Source organism: Haliotis cracherodii, unplaced genomic scaffold (genome assembly GCF_022045235.1).
Source record: "Haliotis cracherodii isolate W230 unplaced genomic scaffold, xgHalCrac1.p SCAF_3, whole genome shotgun sequence".
In the NCBI taxonomy this organism is placed as follows: Eukaryota; Metazoa; Mollusca; class Gastropoda; order Lepetellida; family Haliotidae; genus Haliotis; species Haliotis cracherodii.
The window spans coordinates 38866692-38890331 of record NW_027266286.1 but is presented as its reverse complement, the minus strand read 5'-3'; the positions used below and the strand labels follow the sequence as shown (position 1 = coordinate 38890331).

The following is a 23640-nucleotide window of genomic DNA, read 5'->3' as shown; positions in this document are numbered from 1 at the left end:
CTCGTCCCATTCCATAATCTACAAGATACCGAGTGGGCCGATATGGCGTGAACTGAATTCAGACGTCAAACTCACAGGTATGCATGAATGATTTTTGTGACCAAAAAGTGTGGTAGGGAACACTGTAATGATGATGCGGATAATAGTAAGGAACGAGGGAGGCATAAGCATGGCTTGTGGCGACACAAGGGTGTGTTTGCTAATGAATCAGTATTGAACAAGCATGAAGAACTCATCTCCCCTGCCATGTCCGGTTGTGTGCAAGACATTACCTGGACTATGTTCACTGGACCGTTCTGTAAAAGGCCTAATTGCAAACACTAAAAAAGTTATTACTGGTGTTGTTTTGCCTTCTGCAGTTTATGATAGAATACGTAACTGTATTTGTAATGAGTTGTGTTATTACTTAAACAATAATCAGAGAAGTAAGGGAGTTCTTACGGACGGATGGCACCCATTCCTACATCCCCCTTACACTTCATGGCGGGGAATAATAAATGTAGCGGGTGAAAGTGGTTTGTGTGAATGTTCCAGGACATTTTCCAAAATATTTGTCACTAAACCATTTCACCATGCTTTCTCGTCATTTTGTGTGAAGAATATTAAGAGCCAGTACAGAATCTATAATAGCTACTAAACAAGTACCTAACCCTATTGATCGTAAAGCTGGCGTTGATAAATTGTAATGGGGAACCAAGGATAGAGTTCGGGGTAACCTACCCTTTGGATGTGTTCAGCTCCAATATAATATACCTAATAAACTGCATTCCTGTGCACAATAATAAAAATGAATGAATCTAAAAATAATATATGTATATTAGTTCCCATTTATGATCATTTTAGCCACTTGAATTACGAAAAGAAACCGAAATAAAGTATATATTGAAAATAAAAGTGCTTTCATAAACTAGCCCTTGCTATAAGGCTATATTTAGTAAACAAATATTCAAAACTCTCATCATTGCTGGGCTTTTTCAATGACATTGAGTATAGAGATGACAGATCACTGGGAGGAACTTATGCACACTCAATGACCCTGATGTCACAGGGCATTGTTTCGCTGGTATGACTGGCAACAAAATACTACAAATTACGTCATAGGGTTTTGTGACATGTTTGAAAATTCTCTTTCAGATTAAATCCTCCTTGGGGCACTTTTGCATTTTCCTTGCTCAAGAAAATCTACATAACATAGTTGTAACCATTTTCCTTAATAAAAATGTTACCACACAAAAAACTTCTTTTTTGTATGATATACGACCACCTTTACGGGGCCTCACTCTCCACGGCGCGTCACGCCAGGGTGAGCAACTCTCATCCAAATCATTTTACTTATGTCATCTGTATAAGACAGACATGCTGTTATTTTCAAGAGACAAAAAGAGTATAAGAAACTATCGTTTGACAAGAACCATGGCTGACCAAACTGTATGTATGGTACATTTCTTTCATTGCAAAGGCGTAATACCTCGCATTGTAAAGTTATAGAGTTGTAATTATACGCCACGTGTACGGTACCTTTGAATTCAAATGGTCGTAATGGCGTCCATATTGTAGTTCCACGGTCTGATACATGTAACACCAAGGCCATTAGAAACGGCTTGGGGTTTTGTTATATCATACAGCATTGGACTACAATTTTTTCCTTTACATAGATCCAAGGTGGTGCGTTAATTTATAACTACACTTACCTTTGTAACGGGTTTTTACACCTTCGCGCGTAACACGCCCCTTTGGTGCTATAATCATACTACGACATTGGCTATTAGTATCGCGTTACAAATCGCATTCTACATTACGCCTTTGCTTCTAGTTTCACAATTTATGCATGTATCTTTCCGATTTTTATATCGCACTGATACACTTTAATACCCTTCCCGCCCACCTCAGAAATTACGGTCTTTTTTACAGACCTTCAAACTGTGTACGGGTTGTTCTGCATACATTCCCCCCCAAGACTGGCACGAATGCTGCCTGAAATGTCTGGCGGAGGATGGGCATGACGATGGGTCATGCCCGATATGCATTGCCTTTACCCCCCGGGCCCAAAAGAAAAGACAAGTAGACTTAATGCACTTAAAAGGTCTCTTAAAGGCGGGGGTGGATATCAGATCTGCTACGACCATCCCCCCCCCCCCCCTCTTAAAAGGATAAAAAGGGTAAAAAAAGCTGCCGAGACTGTCTCCTCCAGGAGCTGGGGGAAAAGGCTCGAGGGTACCCATAGTACACACTGCACCCTCTCCAGCACCGTCTTTGGCAGACATTTCTGCCTTACTGATGGCAGATGGCGTTGATGATGGAGGAGGTGAAGTCTCAGCTCCGGCAGGAGCTGCAGGCTGAGCCTTCCCCGTTGTCGGCGCCGGACGCAGCTTCGAGACCTCGTGATATGCCCGGCGTCGGCCGAGGCAGGCCACTTGGTCTCAGGGACGATCCAAGACCGGGCTTCGGCTACTGATGGACAGTTTTCCCTAGCGGAGCCAGAAGCCTCTTCCGAGGCCGAGGCTTCCTCTAGTGGATACCTAGCCCAGAGCCAGGTGGGTTCCCTTGAACCCCCGGCACCTCGGGACCAGGACTTGGCTTCGGGCCGGGTGCAGCCCGGGGATGCAAGGGCCCAGGCCTTCGGGCGTCCCCTTCCGACTTTGTCTGCTTCATCTCTCGGGGAAGAGTCGATTAACTTTGGCTCGGAATCAAGAGAGGAGGAATTGATGGAGGAGGGGGGAGAGGACTCGGAGACCTCGGGGACATTTTCCTTCACTTCCTTGTTGAGGCACGTGCGGGACAGGATTGTCCAGGTACTACCCCAGGTGGCTGCGCCAATGCCAGAGTCGGATCTGACTGAGTTCCGCCTTCTGGGGGACGCTTTTGCCCCTAGCAAGGAGCCCCAGGTGCAACTCCGTGTTCTATCCTCCCTGGTGCATGAAGTCATCAACCCTCTGTTGTCTGGTGCCTACAGGAAGTTCGACCTGCCCAAACCTATTAAGCGGTACCCGCTTGCAGAGGATGGTGACTTTGAGGTACCTGTGGTGGATGAATGCGTTTGGACTTCCGTTACCCTGGGGGGGTCTTCGACCCCCAACTTGACTAAGGTCAAGCAGGGCCGGCGGCGGTTTCACGTGTGCGGTGCGGAGTTGAAGGCTGCTTACATATGCTTTGAGGAGCAATATCGTAATGCATGCCAACAGCTCCGTGTGTCCGTACACTCCACGTATCTGTCAGCTGTACAGAGGGCGTTAGCGGGGGAGGGGCCTGCTGACTCTTCAGAGTTGGCTGCGCAACTTTCGGAAGTTCACGGTCATCTTGCTCGGGACGCTATTCGTAGCTGTGCCTCGCAGATGATGTGCACTGTTAAGGGCATGCGCAGGCTGTGGATGTCGGCATCTAAATACTCGACTTCCACACTCCAAGACCTCCTTGCTTTGCCGTGTAAGATGGGTGCCACCCTCTTCCCTGGGGCCTTAGCAGGTGGTTCGAGAGGCCGATCAATTGACTCCTCCTATGCTGACGCGCCGGGTCAGAAGTCCACACCTGCTTGGAAGCAGCCGCTTCCTTCAGGTAAGGGCACAGGGAGGAGCAAGAGAGGCAGGGGCCGGGGCAAGGCAGCTGGTCGAAGCCAGCAGCCTTTTCGCAGGGCCGGGAACCCATTGGGTTCCCATTAGCGCCCAAAGAGCCCCTCACGAACTGCCTCAAGCCGGGGTCCACTGCCTCAAGCCGGATGTCCCCGTAGGCGGCCGACTGGCTCTATTCCTGAAGGAATGGGAGACAGTTACATCCAATCCCTGGACCCTGTCCACTCTAAGGGATGGCCATTTGCCTCGGTGGAAACATCACCCGCTTCTCTGGGATAAAGCACACTCCGGTGCCTGCTACCCGAGAGAAGGCGGAATTCGTGCCGAGGTCGACGCACTTCTTATGAAAGCTGCGATCGAACCGGATCCCGTGTGACAGGAAAGCGAGGGCTTCGACATATTTCCTAGTCACCAAAAAAGACGGAGGGTTCAGGCCTATTCTCAATCTGACATTGCTTTTGTCTTGGATGTCCGCAGGACCCTCAAGGCCTATATCAGCAGAACTAAGGGTATCCGTAAGGATAACCAACTATTTTGCTGTTATGGCAGTAGGAAGGCTGGCTCACCTGCGAGCAAACAAACCATCTCGAGGTGGATAGGCAGGGACCCCCCTACCAGGTTGAAGGCTCATTCAGTAAGAGCAGTGGCTACGTCACAAGCGTACACCACAGCTCTGCCCATTGAGGAGATCTGCTCCGCGGCTATTTGGAGCCAGCCGAGAACATTCATCAAACATTACCAACTCGACAAACACTCAAGCGAGCGTGCTCGGTTTGGTCAGTCAGTTCTCCGAACTGGGCAAAGTTCTACATATCTAGCCGATCTCAGCCGATAGAGCCTTCAAGATTTTAGACTGTCCTCCGGTTATACTGCTCAGTTATGGTCCGGTTTTTATCTTCTGCGGTCGATAAAATATCAGTCTTTACTACTCGATAATACCTGTATTAGCACACGTACTCCTTCAATCCACGGATACCCTCTGGCCTAGCTCAGCGCGGGTTATTGTCTCTCGTGATCTACGCCCCTATATCACTTGTTCCAAAAAGTGTGTGTGTGTGTGTGTGTGTGTGTGTGTGTGTGTGTGTGTGTGTGTGTGTGTGTGTGTGTGTGTGTGTGTGTGTGTGTGTGTGTTACGAGTTCTCGAATATGATCAGCCACAAATAATGGCTCTTTCATTGTATATGGTCAGCCACGCCCTGTCTCTAGCCCTCGCCTTTCCACAGTGGTGCCTCACAATAAGGTTGGTTCCATATATTGAACTCTTTTTTATTTATTGAAATACAGTGATCCCTCGCTATTGTGCTCTTCGATAAAGCGCTACCTCGGTTACTACGAGCGGTAACGCATGGCTCCCAAAATTTATGTACACTTTTAATACTGAGAGTTTTACACATAATTGTATTGTTGTTCGTTGTTCATTTGCACATAACGCTTCTCATTGCATAATCAACCGTTTATCGCTGAATGGAGTTCTAATGATCTGTTTGAAAACATCCGCGGCAAGTCCCGGAAATACGATTGTTCAACTAGTTAACTTTTCACATTATACATCCTTTGATTATAGAAGCGCTTGCATGCCATAAAAGAGAACCACAAGCGAAGTATATATTCTTAATTAGTGGGCAATCCAATTTGAGGCGACACTGTCAACTCACATGTAGTTGCTGTCACAACACGGCGGTCATTTAACCGTATCAAACCAATTAATCTGGCTTGAATGTGTATCTATATTTGTATGAATGTGTATGAATGCGAGTAGTGCTGGTCAAAACTAAAAAAGTAAATTACCTGAGAGAAATTTTGTAATCGCGCTTTCGTAATGTCGCCTGGTTTTTTTCCGTAGTTATAACAAGCGATTTCATTGGATTAAAATTTGTTTCTAATGACGCTTTCTTGCCGAAATCTGCTACAAGTTTCGTGATTGGTCAATTTTGAGCACGTGACCTCAGGCAGCCAATCAAATTATAGCTGTGATACCGAGCTCGTGTTTGATAAATTTCAGAAGTTGGCGAAAGATTTTTGTTAAATCGTGTTATTCTGAACGTTTTAAGCAGGAAATCACGATATATATTAAAAATATAGAACTTCGTGAATGTATCGTGCTAGGTTACGAGCTGTGACAAAGATTTTTCATGCATATATTTTTGCATTAAACGTTGTGTCCGAGCCGAGAATTCAAGGCGACGAAAGCCGAGATGTCATTTGACTTACATTACACGCGATCGTACGAAACGATGGAAATAATAACTTAGATGTAAGTTTGATTACTTTTAGATATATTTTTGTTGATTTTATTTATCACTTTGTATAATATATTTAAAGATTTGCTTAAAACATCTTTATTTTGCTCTTTGACATGTTCGATGCGGACCCGTTGTCGAAATGCGTGTCCGAGAATTTTATTTTCAATAACATCGCGGGAAATAGTGAATAATTTTTTAATTTATCGATAAAAAATGATAAATTGAAATGGAATACGTATTTCAGACATTGTGAAATGTGACAGATTTAATAAATGAATGATATTACAGGTAGATCTAGGTCCATAAAAATATATACTATTTTGACGTGACGTGAGATAAACACATATTGATGATATGAGATTTGCCGAGCGCGCTCCCCCGCCTCGGCCTCGGTTTAACGGTTCATCGTCTATAACGCCCACCAATTATTTGGACCCCATTGGTAGCGTTGTAGCGAGGGACCACTGTAATCAAAATACGATGTATTTATTTACGCTTGTTGCTGACAGATGCCACTTCCTATATTATCTTTAGGAGTCTATCTTGATGCAATAAGTGCCCCAAGGAGGATTTAATCTGAAAGAGAATTTTACAAACCTGTAGAGGTTATGAATTCTCTGATGAAATCACCCACCTCCCCACACTCTGTCAGCATTAGACATATGGAAAGTGATTTGGGTGAGAGTTGCTCCTCCTGGCGTGACGCGCCGTGGAGAGTGAGGCCCCGTAAGGGTGTTCGTATATCATACAAAAACGAAGATTGTGCTGTCATGACCACCCACCTAGCTCACGTACTCCTGTCCTGTTAGTTGGGAAGTCTGTGCTGTGATGACAACCAACTTTGCTCATACACTTCTGTCCTGTTAGTTGGGAAGATCGTGTTGTCATGACCACCAACCTTGCTCACACACTCCTGTCTTGTTAGTTGGGAAGATCGTGTTGTCATGATCACCAACCTTGCTCACACGCTCCTGTCCTCCTGTTAGTTGGGAAGTCTGTGCTGTTGTGACCACCAACCTTGCTTATACACTCCTGTCCTGTTAGTTGGGAAGTCTGTGCTGTCATAACTACCCACCTTGCTCATACACTCCTGTCCTGTTAGTTGGGAAGATCGTGCTGTTGTGACCACCCACCTTGCTTATACACTCCTGTCCTGTTAGTTGGGAAGTCCGTGCTGTTGTGACCACTCACCTTGCTCATACACTCCTGTCCTGTTAGTTGGGAAGTCTGTGCTGTTGTGACCACCCACCTTGCTCATACACTCCTGTCCTGTTAGTTGGGAAGATCGTGCTGTTGTGACCACCCACCTTGCTCATACACTCCTGTCCTGTTAGTTGGGAAGATCGTGCTGTTGTGACCACCCACCTTGCTCATACACTCCTGTCCTGTTAGTTGGGAAGATCGTGCTGTTGTGACCACCCACCTTGCTCATACTCTCCTGTCCTCCCGCCACCACCACTGTGGCGTCACCTGTCTTGATTGCCTGAGATGCAAGTACTACAGCTCGAAGGCCTGACCCGCACAACATGTTGACAACACATGCTGGCACTGACGCAGGGATGCCGGCCTTTATACTAGCTTGACGTGCAGGATTCTGTCCCTGACCTTCAAGATAAAGGAAACAATGTTGTCTGTCAGGGTAAACTTGATATGAATTTACATGAGGCCTTTACCTCCAACAGCCGTCAACCAAAGTGTTATCAATTGTGAGTCTCTGCACCAAGATGTAATGTGTGCCAAGTGTATAGCCTATCATAAAGTCTCATGTGACAGTGACGATATAAGCTGTGACCCTGACCTTCCTTCTCAGCAAAATATATGTAAAACAAAGTCCTCTAGTAATATATATCAGCTATATGAAGACTATAAACTTATTTCATTGTTTTGTTTGTTTGTGTGTTGTTTCACGCTGCACTCAGCAATATTCCAGCTATATGACGGCAGTCTGTAAATAATCGAGTCTGGACCAGATAATCCAGTGACTGACATCATGAGTATGGATCTACGCAAGTGGGATACAATGACTTGCATCAACCAAGTCAGCGAGCCTGACCACCCAATTTCATTAGTCAGATCTTACGACAAGCATAGTCGCCTTTTATGGCAAGCATTGGTTGCTGACGACCTATTCTATCACGGATGTGATAAACATAACTTTCATATTCATAAACAGTAGGATTAGACTTTTCAAATGGTGTATGACATGTAGTAGCAAAGATGTATTACAAGCAGATAATTCCTTGATAACTGAAGGCTTCATCTGTCACAACGGAGTCTCTGGGAACGTGGTGTGATAGCAGTAAATGCTTCTGGCTGACTGAGAATGTCTACCTGCTTCAGCTAAAATGTTTTGGCCTACAGTTCTTCCACTGGGCCTACAGTTTTTGAAATGTGCTGGCCCTGAAGGCTCTCAGTTTACTCTGCTGAATTTCAGACACTGAATCTTATTGGTGTTGTTTGTCAGAATGGTTGAAAAGGAAATAGCGTTTTCACTATCCCCCACCATGGGGCACATTAAAATTTTGTTTGTTCATATAGTGGTGAACAAAAACAATAAAAAGAGTCCCCTCAAGCCTTAAGAAGAGATAGGCACTTGGGCCGCTTTATGTTATAAGAAAAAAATGAATAAAAGTGAAATTAATACACACAAAAGGCCCCTTCTCTGGAAAAGATAACTCAGTCTTGAGTATCACTTAGATAAGTTAACTTAGGTAGTTTCTGAGAAAACTTGTCCCCAATGCAGACACTATACACCAAGTAAAATTAAATGGATCAAGGGTGGTAACTCTTTAAAAAAAATATATTTACAGGACCAATTTTCGACCTCAGTCTTCACAAGTACAATGTATCTCTCAGAAAAGCATGCAAACTTTCATGCATGCAACTTCCGCAGTTGCTGAGAAAACCTGTCCCCATTGTACACACTATGCACTAAGTAAAATAACATGGATCAACGGCCTTAACTCTTTAAAGAACAAGTGCAAAAGTGAGCGTGGCTCACTAATACCCCGACCCGCCTAGTGTGTCAGTAGTTACAAATTAAATGGCTAGGATAGGGTTAGGGTTTGAAATCGAGCGGATATAGTTTTCGGACGGACATAAGGGTTTGAAAAATTCATAAAAAAATGGAAAATTAATAAAAACAATTTTCTTCTTTTGACTGCACCCCTCCATATGACACAGATTATATGTACTAAGTTTGAGATGAATCCCCTGAATAGTTTAAGAGAAATCGCGCGGACATAGTTTTCGGACGGACACTAGGGTTTGAAAAATTCATAAAAAAATGGAAAATTAATAAAAACAATTTTCTTCTTTTGACTGCACCCCTCCATATGACACAGATTAAATGTACTAAGTTTGAGATGAATCCCCTGAATAGTTTAAGAGAAATCGCGGGGACAAAGTTTTCGGACGGACGGAACCTTGGTATAACTATATACCCCCGACATTTTGTCGGGGGTATAAAAATATTTACAGGAGCAATTTTCCAACTCAGTCTTCACAAGTATCTCTTAGATAAGCTTGTAAATTTTCAAATAATCCTTCTTATAATCCTACTGATCCTATCTCACACTATGCATTTCTTCAATAATGGTGAGAAAACATCCCAGAACAAAGTTTCCAGCTTCAAAAACACAACTCACCCCAACACATCCCGTACATCACCAAGTCACCACTGTGATCATGAGGCATGCACCACTGCAATCCCATGTGACAGGAACCCTGCGATCTGATCACCTGACATATCCAGCATCCTCATTCTCAATCTAGAGATTATAAACCTATTCATTGGGATCGCTATTAAGAAAGAGATTTCTTTCTATAGGCATTAAAACCTATTGTGAGGTTTTACTTTCCAGTCAAATCTCATAAACAGGGACGTTGTAATGTCCCTGGGATTTTATGTAATATCCCAGGGATTTTATTAATATAACTTTCGTTCAGATTGTAACATGTAATGAAATGTAAAATCAAATGACAAATGTTTTCTTCATATTCTCGAGGATCGAACTCGCAACCTTCATATCTGTAGCCCAGTGAGTGTACCACGAGGCTACAGAGGTGTTGATAAGCCTCACTGGTTTTTAAAATGTCCTTTTTAAGATCCGTACGCCAGCAACAGATATTTTACGCGCGTTTCCTAAGGTTCATGGAAAGTATGTTTGAAACATAAAAATGTTGATAAATGTTGTTTTAAGTTTCTTTTTGTCAGTTTATAAGCATGGAAAAACACTTTCCCTCGGTTTTGATAGACAGAGCATGCCCTGGGGAGAGGGAAAAAGCCCCCTTGGTTTTTCCTTTCCCCAGGGCATGCTCTGTCTACCAAAACGTCGTGAGCGTGTTTTCTCCAATACGTAAAGGCTGGTGTGAATGTGCTGTGGGAATGGTTGGGTGGGCGTTTAGTGTGTGAGATAGGATAAGAATATAAATATACAACTTATTTGAAAATATACAAATTATTAAACTTATCCTATCTCACAATGCATTTATTCTGCGGTTGGGTGGTGGGGCACAGACACTCTAGCCTGTAACCATGATTAAATCAAAGGACAAGGATTAGTGACAAGGAAACTCATGTGAGGGTTGCATCAAAAACCCTCTTTGTGCAACTAGGAGAGATACAGCATAACATCGGGTAATCATATCTTCCATAGTTTCACACAGTACGCCGATCCAAAGAAGGATTGCATAACCATGAGTTAGGTGAAACTTGTTCAGTCATGACTTTAACCTCACCCTCAGAGGTGTTCTGTTACAAACAACACTTCCCCAGCCAGTAGCTTCTACAAGACAGACCTCACACAAACAAACCCCAGGACGTAAGGCGGACCAGCTTGGCATCTCCTTTTTCACCTCGTCAAAAATATCAAGGAGGAAACGATCGACGGTATCCAAATGGGTCTTCAATCGACTACTGAGACATCATATGCACAACACAGTGGTGAGCAGGTAGAGGATTGGGACACCATTTAAGGCAATGGCCGCACCAGATGGTGGCTTCTATGACGTAGACCGAATTCCCAACAGACAAGTATATATACCCTCCCTCTGGGAACTTGTCTGGGAAACCCGATGAAACATAAGCAACAAAGAGAATAACTTCAAGAATTTCTTGCAGTATATACAGGATACCAGACATTGGACTGTAGCATGCTGGGTTTCCTCATCTGCACTGTCTGGCTGCTGTGAGCTGTTGGGCCAAGACAAGAGGACCAAAGTGATGAAGACTTTGAACATTAGCGGAGGTAGTGGGAAGAAAAGATCGCCAGAAACATCCTTCCATGATGGCTGAGAGCGTGCAATTACCGTGCAATGCTAGGGTGAAAAACCTATTGAAATGTTTGTACTCGCAAAAGTTGTTAATTCATTCAAGAATAACAAAAGCCCTTTCCTAGATGGGTTCCCAGTTGATTTTTTATAATTCTTTTGGAATGACTTAGGTGTATGGGTTTTTAGGTATATAAATGAACTTTCTGAAATAATCAAATTACCTTAACTATGAATAGAAGAATAATTACATGCATTCCGACAGAAAACTTGTGAAATACTGGCGACCAATTTCAATTTTACTATATTCAAAATTTTGAGCTCTTTCATAGCAAACAGAATTAAGAAAACGCTGGATACATTAATTCATAGTGACCAAACAGGCTTTATACCTGGTCAGTGTATAAGGGATATTGTTAGAACCATATTATGACATCATGTATGAGCTGAAAGAGCAAAATAGGGCAGGACTTACTGATTTTGACACAGTTTCCAAAACATCTATTGAACTGGTTATGAAAATGTTTGGTTTTGGACCAAATATAATTAAATGATATCTTAACTAAGAATGTATTATCTTGTGTCATACAAAACTGACAATTCTCTACTTTTGTCAGAACCAAAGAGGATGCAGACAAGGTGACCTACTTTCACCCTGCCTATTTTTGCTGGTAGCTGAGAAACTAGGAATAATGATTCGGAATAATAAAAGCATACAAGGAATAACAATAAATGATATGGAGTATAAATTAGGTCATTATGCAGATGATACAGTTATTTTTAGATGGACCTGAAGAGTATCTTAGAGCTGCAATTGACACTTTGAACATATTTTATAGAATGTCTGGCCTTAAAGTAAATATTACAAAACTAAAGCTATATGGATAGGTTAAGTGGCAGGAAGTAGCATCAAACTCTGTGAGGACACAATACTAGACTGACATGAGGGAAACTTTGAAGTCTTGGGAATAATATTTAATCCCACATTACATGATCTATGGGTAATAAATACAAGAAAAAGACTTGGAACAAATATATATATACTACTCAAAAGAAGTTAAAGAACACCAGATATATAATACACGATTTAGCAAATTGGTCATGGCATTATGTGTTATAACATTACTATCATCTAATGTTTGGCAACATGTTGCACCACGTCTGGGGTATTGCTGATCCACCTGACACTTTCTGGAAACACTTCTGGTAGTCATGCAAATGAATTGAAAACATGAGCAAAACACAGGAATATTGTCGCCCAAACACAACGCTGCACCTGTCCTTAGCAACAACCAACACAATTTTCATGCTCAGCATATGAAAGTGGTGATGTTCATGGTGCACGTGCATGCTTTCCCTTTAAGAAGGCGATGACGATGATTGTGTTATCACACTTTCCAAAACCATGCCACAGAGACGACATCTGACTGATGTTGATAGAGGACGAGCTATTGGTTGGCTCCAGGATGGCCTTTCTTTACGTGAAGTGGGCAGAAGATTGCAGGTGTCCCCCTCTGTCATTCACACCCTTTGGCATCGTTTTGCTGCCACTGGCAGAGTGCAAGAGCGACATCGTTCTGGACGGCCAAGGTGTACCTCACAACGTGATGACCGATACCTGGTTCTCCAAGCACTCAGGCAGCGTACATCAACAGCAAACAACCTCAGGTTACAGTTAAGGTCTGTCAATAACACTGTCGTTAGTGATCAGACGGTGCGAAACCGTTTACGAGCTGCGCACTTGAGAAGTCGACGACAAGCAGTGAGACATCCTTTACGTCCAGTTCACAGAACAGCACGTCTGGCTTGGTGTCGACAACATGTGCGTTGGAACAGACAGCAATGGTCTCGTGTACTGTTTACAGACGAGTCGCGATTCTGTTTGCAGCTCAATGATGGAAGAATACGGGTGTGGCGTCGTACTGGAGAGAGATTCACTGATGCCACAGTACGTGAACGTGTCGCTTTTGGTGGGGGATCAGTGATGGTATGGGAGGATTCAGTTGGAATCACAGGACTCCTCTGTACCATATTGTCGGGAATCTGAATGCTGCCAGGTACCGTGATGAGATTCTTTAAACCCCTGGTATTGCCCACACTTCGTCAGATTGGTCAAGGTGCTATCCTTCAGGACAACAATGCAAGACCCCATCGCGCTCGGATTATCACTGACTATCACAGACAAAGGCAGATTACCGTTATGCAATGGCCTGCTTATTCGCCAGATCTGGCACCCATTGAACATCTTTGGGATGCCTTGGGAAGAGCCGTTCAAGCTAACCACCCACCTCCTGTTAATCTCCAGCAACTGTTTGGATTTCTTCATCAGGAATGGCAAGCAATTCCACAGGCAACACTGCAGCAGCTTGTCCGATCTATGCGTAGCAGATGTCAGGACTGTATTGCTTCCAGGGGTGGGCATACCCGATATTGAAGGAACAGGATTATCCTGAACTGAAGTCTGTGACTTTTGATTTATAGGGTACATGCAATTCATACTGATTTGCTCTGGTCAGCTGTATGCCAGTGTTTCTTTCGTCAATGAAATGTCATGATTAAATACTTATCTTTCCCAATCAGTGTTGTTCCTGTGGCCACGATTTATTTTTTGAGTGATTTTGATAACTTATTTGGGTGTTCTTTAACTTCTTTTGAGTAGTATAGATTATTGGGAAGCTGGAAAACAAGGTAACATTAATATTAAGACACTTCCAAACTCACCCGATGATTTTATTGGAAAATTGAATAAACTATTTTATACATTCATTTGGAATAACAAACCAAACAAAATAGAGAGATCTACTTTGGTAAGGAAATATGAAGAAGGTGGTCTGAGAATGATTGATACCCGCAAATTTATTGATTCATTGAAATTATCATTTTTAAGCAAATGACTGTCAACATTAAGGGACTTTCAATCAAAACATATATTCCTTTTGGGTGCAAATATTGATAAGAATTATTACTTTTGGTGGGATGTATTGAATATTTTGGGTAATTATTACAGAAAACAAAGTTAACAAAGTATTGAAGAGATCTTATCAGAGCCAATATGATTCAATCACCAATTAAAAAAGTAAATTCATTTTAAAACATTGGTTTAATAAGGGTATTTATAACTTAAAAGATTTATGTAACAACAACTGATTTTTAACACTAAAGAATTGGAAGACAAATTTCAAATTAACACTATTTTACTTGATTACTGAGTATTGCTAAATATCCCTAAATCATGGAAAAAAAGTAATAAATGGCAGATTTTGTATCACAACTTGTTTATACATAAATACCATTTTGAGAGACTTGTTGATAAGAACAAAAGGCTACTGAATATTTTATGATAAACTCATAGCTACAATTAACTTTCCTCTGATATGTGATAAATGGGAAAAGGAACTTAATCAAAACATTTTATGGAATACCGGTAAAGTTCTTACTGTAAAATGTGTACCAATGACGTTAAACTAACAGATTTCTGGTGCAGATTTATAAATAGAGCTAGTAGTATAGGTAATAGGGGTTCTCGCTCACTTCCACTGGAGCCGGATTCATATACCTATACTGTTACTACAGGGGGAATTTTTTATGCCAAAATGATTATGCGATTCAACGATAGTCATGAGATTCAGCTCCAGCTCACCAATACCTGGGTCCAATCATTGCTTTAGATGAGTCTAAATGGTAATAAAAATATTCTTCATTATTTTTATCGATAAAGCGATATTCAACATTTTTATTAAGTTCTTCCTTCATTTTACTAGGAGACCAGACTATATAACTACACTCTTTTTGTAAATTGATAAGAAACAATTGATTACCGTATTTGGTTGGTTTGACATCACTGATATAATAAAACCCTTGTGGTAATTCTCTCCATTTAATAGTTTTTTCCATTATTATATATTTATGTAAGCATTTGTCTAAATGTAATCACACGATAGTAAGCAATTTATTTTTAATCTCCAACCAGTTCTTTGGTTTTGGCACGGAATAATTGACGCGCTTGTTGCTTCCCTTGTTCTATGAACTTTTTTTTATCGTCTTCGCTAATACCATTGGTCTTACGAGAATTTGATCGAATCTCCTGCTTCATTTCATTGTATTTGGTGAGTTCCGACAGCACTAAACGAAACTCATCCTCGGATATCTTGCAATATGATCCTCGATGCTGTTCAACTTTGCATCGGCGAGTATCCGAATACTATCGTGTTTTAATGCTTTCTTTTGCAACCTACGAGAAATGAATTTTATGGCTATTCCTGCCAGTCCTGAGACTCCAGCGGCTATTTCCATGCCGAGCACGATAGGCGCGGCGATTATAGTTGATAGTAAACCGACACCGGCTACACCGAGTCCCATGCCAGCTACTACAAGAGCGGTGTCAACTCCGTCCAGAGCATTCACGACTCTGCGATACTTTTTATACAATCCAAGTCTCAACTCCCTATCCTTTTCTATTCGATGTTTTATGTCGCTTATTTGATGTAATCGAAATCCATCAACAGTTTCCATCATTTCATCGAGCGCTGGATATAAACTCATAGTGTATATTACGAATATATAATAGTCTTTAATTGGTCTTGCTTAAATGTTTTGAGAGTATACATCAACCTTATCAAATGTATATTATACGGCAAGAATATCTTAGAAAGGGAAATACTACCACTTTTAATAATTTGAACCCCCTCGAGGGATGTAACGGGTGATGCACCGACATGAATAATACTGCAACGTTGACGCTCGTGTTTCTTGAGCCATTTAATCGATAGACCTGGTAATATTTCGAAGGCATCTACCGGTGCATCTCCGAACAAGACTTCAATAATAAGCGTAGAAATATTAGGTATTGCACTCAAGTTCTGTTTAATATCATCGAATTCGGTAACCAAATTTAAACTAACATTTTGGATTGCCGGACGACTATATAACATATGACCTGGTTTTTCTGGCAGGGGAGTGACTAACACACTTTTTCGTTTTGACGGGATATAGGCCGCGAGTACGATGCCACTATTTATTATCTTAGTTAAATTATGTCCCTTACCCATCATCACATAAGGTGGGGTAATGACGATATTCAGTAGCCACTTGATGTTTGCCTCGACCATAGTCCATTTATTCTCACTGTTGTAAATGATATTGTACGGAGTGGTTTTAAGGAGTCTACTAACGTCGACATCGCTTAAATCTTCCAGATTACCCGCGAATGTAACTTCTTTCCGCTTGTATACATTATCGTGTAAGTGTAAAGCGTATAACTTACCATTGGTACCGGGTTTACCGAATCCTTCTGTGTCTCCGAGATCGGAAAGCGCAATTGTATTACATTGTCTTATCGTTCCAGGGCCTGATGCATCAACCATTATTTATAATATGGAGTGTTACACTTAAGTATCCTATATGTACAGGTTGGTGTTTTACATCTAATACAGAAATTTTGAGGTCTGAAATAATACCACGCTTCAATTTTTTATATTGTAATGATGAGAAAGATTCCGTTCTACCGCTATTGTATTTTTCATTTTTCACTGGAACACTTCTGAGCAAAGTTGAAGGACTTTCTTGTTGAATATTATCCGTTGTACTGATTTGATCAAGATGGATGCACAAATCTTTATAGGGAACTAAATCGGGTAATGTATTTCCCTCATTTGATGAATCGACTATTATAGTATAATTGGTTGCAAATCCAATTGTAATTCTTAAGTTCCTGTAAGGAATTACACCCATTCCTCCAGGGGATAATTTCAGTCTCCCAGTCGCCTCATTTTGTGTTAGACTAGCTCCATAAGGCTTAAAAAAATCATCATTGAGTGAGCATACGCTGTAATACCCATCAGGTATAGTAATAATTCTATCTCTTTCATGTGTTAATATTATCTCATTATTTCCTCTCGCAGCACTTATATTGGTCCACCGTGGGTAATACGTTACATCGCATAGAGCTACTTCGAGTTGTCCATCCGAGTTATCAATAGTACGAAGCAGTTGAATAGACTGACCATTTGTTATTCCAAGGAGTGTAACATACATATCAAATATACAATGATACTATATCATAACTTAAATATGGAATCAACCATTATTTATAATATGGAGTGTTACACTTAAGTATCCTACATGCACAGGTTGGTGTTTTACATCTAATACAGAAATTTTGAGGTCTGAAATAATACCCCGCTTCAATTTTTTATATTGTAATAATGAGAAAGATTCCGTTCTACCGCTATTGTATTTTTCATCTTTCACTGGAACACTTCTGAGCAGAGTTGAAGGACTTTCTAGTTGAATATTATCCGTCGTGCTTATTTGATCAAGATGAATGAACAACTCTTTATAGGGAACTAAATCATGTACGATATTCCTTTCAATCGCTTTTGAGCCGTGTGGTAATGTTATTTCTCCTCTAAATCCAAGTGTAATTGCTAAGTTCTCACTAATAAGTATTTTTGATCCTTCATTGTAAATTTTCACTGTCCTATTTGACTCATTTTGTGTGAGACTAATTCCATAAGGCTTTAAAAATTCATCATTAGAATTAAAATATTCATCATTGAGTGAGCTTATGCTGTAATACCCATCAGGTATAGTAGTAATTCTATTAAATCTATTTTGTTCATCAAATATAAATATCTTATTATTACCTCTCGCAGCACTTATATTGGTCCACCGTTGGTAATACGTTACATCGCATAGAGCTACTTCGAGTTGTCCATCCGAGTTTTCGATAGTTTGAAGCAGTTCAATAGACTGGCCATTTGTTATTCCCGGGAGTGTAACATACATATTAAATATACAATGATACTATATCATAACTTAAATATGAAATCGAGATACATTACTAATCAATCGATTATAGTAACTGCCTCTGGTGCTGAATTTTTAGTTAAATTCCCTGATATCTTTGAAAAGTACAGGGTCACGGCAACTAGCGATAAAATGGTGCACGATTGGTTTCACAATCCAATGCAATTTTGGCAGAATCAGTTAAACTTTGCCATATGGTGTGCCACAACGGGATGTGGCGTATCTCTTTACGCTCCAGGATTTGAACTGAATAAGTCTGTTATGTCATTTCACGTGTACTATCAGATTAGACGTATACTTAAAGAAATTAGTGCTCCATTACCGCAGGATCGAGCGTGGAATTCCACAAATAATCAGTACGATAAGAAGGCATTCGAACGTATTTGTAATGAATTTAATGTTTCTACGAGTAAAGATTGGCGTCTGAGTGGAGTTAACCATGGTCTAGGTATTCCATACGCTGGTGCACACTCTGTTAAAGAAGTCAGCGATGATTTACTGAAAAGGGGTCGGCTCCTTCCGAGCTTTGCTCTCTCAAGTAACGAGTGGAGAGATGATCGTATGAACTTTAAGGGTGGTGTTGCTTTCACCATCCAAAAGGTTGAGCAACCACCCGGAGACGCTTGGAATGAATTCCTTAATGATAAAACTGAAAATAATTTTACTAACCCAGGATTTGTAAGAGTTAATGAATCGATAAGAACTTATGTATGGGCAATTCTCGGAGCGCAATCTCAAACACGAACGTCCATTATCGGTTCTGGGACGGCGCTCGATGCGCAAAAACAGTTTGTCGCAAACGTGGAGGACGCCATTAATTCGCCAGTTGACATACCATCGTCTATAAAGCGTTTTCAAGATGCATTACAGTACGCTCAATCCAAAGTGGACTTTGTTTATGCACCGGGACTATACATGTCTCCGAGTAATATGGAACTTAAGATCGGTCAAGTGATAGGCTATAATAATAAAATTGTTATCGCTACCGATCAACAAAAACCAGGTATAAATTCAGATATGAACGTCGAATTAATAACGCAAACGATCACGGGCGAAAAGGGAATAGTCAAGCCACAAACACCACATGTTTCTCAAACATCTACTGACGCACAAGTGTCACCGCATATTGCGGCTAAAAATCAACAACATATCGATGAAAAAACAGCGCTGGTAGTGGGTGGAGTCTCGGTTGGTTTACTCATGATTTGGTTAAATAGTTCTTAGCGAATACGTACAACAGCCCTGCAATTGCTACGATCAACCCCCACAAGTTTTGACTAAGCCAAGTGGTGGTCTTAGCTAATAAATTCAATAGCCAGGAAACAACACTCCCTATTATACCGGGAAGTGCGGCCGCGGCTTTCTCGGCTAGCTTTCCCAGTGCTGAACCTAATGCTTTTAAATGCTTTTTTATCCACTCTCTTATACCGTTTTTATCGTTAGGGGGTGATCCGCCTCCACCTGTGCCACCTGTTAATGAGAGAGTCAAAGTCGAATGCATAAGATCAATATCCGGAGCGCCACGCAGTCGCAATATTCCTTTACTATCTATCTCAAACTTTGAATATTCACGACCTATTGGAGTAACATAATTTTTATCATCTTTTAATGCATCGTAATAATCATCAACGGCTGGTTTTAAAAGTTCATCATTTACGGTTGGGATCATAAAGCTGGTTTCATCAGTACCCTCTTCGATTGCACTAGTATCAGTTATGTTATCTAGATCAAAGTCATTATGTTCAAAATCAGTCATTTTTATATTAAACATAGGGTACATGTTTTCAATATAACAATGTCTTCGCAATACGGACGCAAGTTAAACCCACAACGCAGACTTCGAGATCCATTAGGGGTCAAAGCAATTCGTCAGTCTGTAACTATAACTAATAACCCTAGTACCATCGATCAGAATCAAACGCTTCTGGTTCGCTTTCCTAATCTCGGCGCACACGATGTGTTAGTTCCGGGAACTGTCCGACTAGCATACGATTATTTTGACTTCTGCCGACGTTAACAGGGAGCCCGTTCAGAACTTAGGTCGTGCTATCGTTAAGAAAATCGCTATTAAAATTAGCGGTAATGAGGTTTTGAGTATCGACGATAGCGATGTATACTATTGTTACATGGATCTCTGGAGAACGGATAAAGAGCGGGAAAACTTACAGTACCAAGGTATTTGTAATAAGAACACTTTGAGACTGCGCGTAGATGCTTCTAGTGGTGTTGGTACCAACGAAAAAGATCAGGCCGTTGCCGACGCATTAGGTAACAGATTCTATATTCCCCTGGACTTTGAATTACTAGATTCCCACATGCCTTTTTATCAAGCATCCCTAGGCGATAGGTTAGAATACGAACTCACTTTTAACGACTACGGTAGAGTAATCAGAGCTGCTGAAGAAGCTAGCTATTCCATTGACAATATCTCGCTCGAGTACGATATGATAACGGATCCCGAATTAGCCAGACAAATTCGTAACCAGTATTCGGGAAGTTTAGCCATTTTGTACGATCGCGTGCTGCGACACCGAAAGATCACGAGGGACAAAAAAGATACGATGTGGAATATCAATCTAAACGTCCCCACGAGGTCGTTGAAGGGTATTTTAATGTTGTTTGAGGACCCCTCCGATGCGTTTAAAAGAAATACCGAGAAGTTCTACAATCCCAAGATTACGAAAGTAGAATTGACTATCGAGGGCGTTCCTAATCAACTATATAGCCAAGGAATGCTAGCGTATCACCAGTGGGATGAGATTAAAAAACTTCCTTCTATAAAACGCTCTCCGGAAGTTAACGTGGTCGTGAAAGATCTGTCTCTCGGGAGTGTATCGATGGGTGAATACCTCACCTCGAAGTACGCGCTATGGCTCGACATGCGAACAACGGACGATGACCAACTACACGGCAGTGGGAGGAGAATAGAAAATGCTAGCGAGGGTGTCACCATACAGATAACGAAGCTTCAGGAATCAGCTGGTAAATTAAACATATATTTGTACGTGATTATGGATGCGCAACTTAATATACAAAATGGGAGATTCGTGCAAGCAATCTATTGATAATCTTTTACCTAAAGATCCGCACTGCGCTATCATATGCGGGCAAACGGGCTGCGGAAAAACAGCCTTTATTCTAGATATTTTAGAAAGTCATTATCGGGACGTTTTCGATCATATTATTATTCTGTGCCCGACTATAAGCGTTAATAAAACATACTTATCGAGAGATTGGGTAATGAATGACGACGGAATACACAGAGTCGATCCGGGCGATCGTTTACAAGACTGTCTCCGAGTATGTCATGAAAAATACAAAGGAGAATCAACCCTTTTCGTAATAGACGACTGCAGCGCGAGTAAAGAATTAACAAAAAAGAAAGATATGCTTTCGTATTTAGCATTCTCCGGTCGGCATACTCAACATAGCGTCTGGGTACTTACTCAAAAATACAACTCTGTCCTGAAAGATCTCAGAGAGCAGACCAAATGGGTAGCGCTGTTTCATTGCAAAGATCGAGATTCATTCGAGGAATGTTTACGCGAAAATGATGTCATTTATACCAAGAATGAACGTGACAAAGTCAGAAAAGTGTTAGCAGCAACGAAGCACTGTAAACTCGTATTAAAAACCGATCAACCAGCTGCTTATGCAATTGCTTAGCAAAATGTAGCAACTGCTTAGCAAATTATAGCAAAAATGTAGCAAATATAGCAAAATTGTAGCAAAATTATAGCAAATTGAACATTAGCGGTTAATATTACATAAAATGTGGTTCGAAATCATCATTCTTTCGCAACAGTTCATTATTACCGGATGTATTGGATACGTCATATTATATTATGTTAGACTTAAATATCTCCTTAGGTATTACATTATGGAATGCGACGAACTCATCGAACAAATTCTCAAAGAATCTGATCCTGATCAACATGCAGATAAACATAGAGAAAGACTCGCGGCTTTGGTAGCCGGTGGAAAATGTTCCCAATATTTGGAAGAAAATTATACCATCGAAAAAATTGATAACATGACCGACGAAGAGATTAAAAAACTGTATGCGCGTTACGAGTCTAGACTGGGAGCTACCATGACTAAAACTATAGGGTCGTCTATATTACAACTATACACAGTCGTAGCTAGTACGTTTCTACCCATCCCGGCAGAACATCGCATGTATTTATGCGAATCTCTAGAGAAAGACCCATTCATCGAACACGCTATAAGCTCAGTGAGCTGTGAGTTTTATCATAGATTCGGAATGTTCTTAGCTCCGCTCACCACAGCTTTAATAACGGCTAGGTATTGTCAATTTAAACATACGTGCCCACTTAATAATATAAAGAACGAAGTTCAAATAAATAATGGAGACACAACAGATTGCGGAAACGCAACAACAGATTGCGGAAACAGAACCACAAGTGAATGAGGATGAACCACAAGTGAATGAGAAAACACAAAAACAAGCTAGAGTTACTAAGAACCCCAAAAAAATAGCCGCAGGAAGAAAGGGAGGGCTGGCGCGCAAAGCAAAATTAATAAATAATTCAAATCCGATTAAAACATGGGCACTAGTAGGAGTTGCTGGTATAGCGGCTGTATGGTTCTTTTATAAGACCGGAGAAGAGAAAACGTCACCCCCGCCGCAACAACAAGTTCAATTAGAGGTTAGTCCTCATATAATGCTATAAGAAGCATGACTACTCCAGTTACAGATGGTAAAATGTTGGTAAACGCGACGTATCATTCAGCGGTGGTCACCGGCTTGGCCATTGGCTATGCCCATATGGCTAAAATGCTTACTAAAGCCACACCTCCCAAGCTAGATTTTAATGGATTTGATATAGGTATGATGATTCTGGATATTGGATTAGCAATGGCAACGAAGGATATGCTCATCAAACAAGGACTTATCCCGGAAGACATAATGAAGTAATTAAACATTTGAATATTTTATATTATTGAACATTTGAATATTTTATATGGCATCAATTGCGATGATGGTCGGTGGAGCTGTTGTTAATGCTCTAGCTTTTTCGGGGAGTAATTATTTATTTTCCAGTATGAGGGAATCAAACACTAAAGAAGTTGAAGAGGAGCGTAAACGACATAATAAAGCATTATAACAATACCAAGCAGCTCAGTTACAATATACGCAGCAGAGAATGAAGAGATTAGACTTTATTCATGAACAACTGATTAAGGAAGGACATTCAATTCAAACGTTTAAGGATGTCGAATCCGCCATGCACGAATACTACCTCGTTTATGGGAAAAAACTCGACCCAATACCTAGACCAACAATGAGTCAGTTTTATACACCGTCAGAGGCTCAGAAAGACCGAGAGGTCGCATTTGTTATTATTGGGTTATCCGCAGTATTGATTTTCAGCTATACAATAGTTTAGATGTGATTTGCATTTAGACAAATGATATGATAGATGTATATACCATGAATAACTGCAAGTTTACACTCATGGGGAAGACGACTCTATGTAACCGTCGCTGTGTTGATGTTTACTGCGGTATACACAATTATTACATCAAGCGTGGACACATAAACTATAAGTGTTCTGAATGCGGGATAGGGGTCAAAGGTCATTATTGTTTATGTAAGAAACACGGTGCTGATAGGGTCAGGAATCAGATTATTTATGCTAGGAAGAGAGATTACATCAATGAGAGGAATAGGTTGGGGAGGATACGTATTTAGATATATGAAAACAACCAATTAGACAAATGAATCATTT

At 41.0% G+C, this 23640-nt stretch overlaps 1 protein-coding gene across 1 annotated transcript in view; it reads right to left on the bottom strand.

Annotated features, from left to right (window-relative positions):
* LOC139474803 (acetyl-CoA acetyltransferase, cytosolic-like) overlaps window positions 1–23640 on the bottom strand; it is a 73518-nt gene that overhangs the window by 17085 nt on the left and 32793 nt on the right. The window contains exon 4 of the mRNA XM_071257928.1: window positions 7233–7414. Within this exon, the coding sequence (XP_071114029.1) occupies window positions 7233–7414 (182 nt within the window). The remainder of the gene's footprint in view (window positions 1–7232; window positions 7415–23640) is intronic.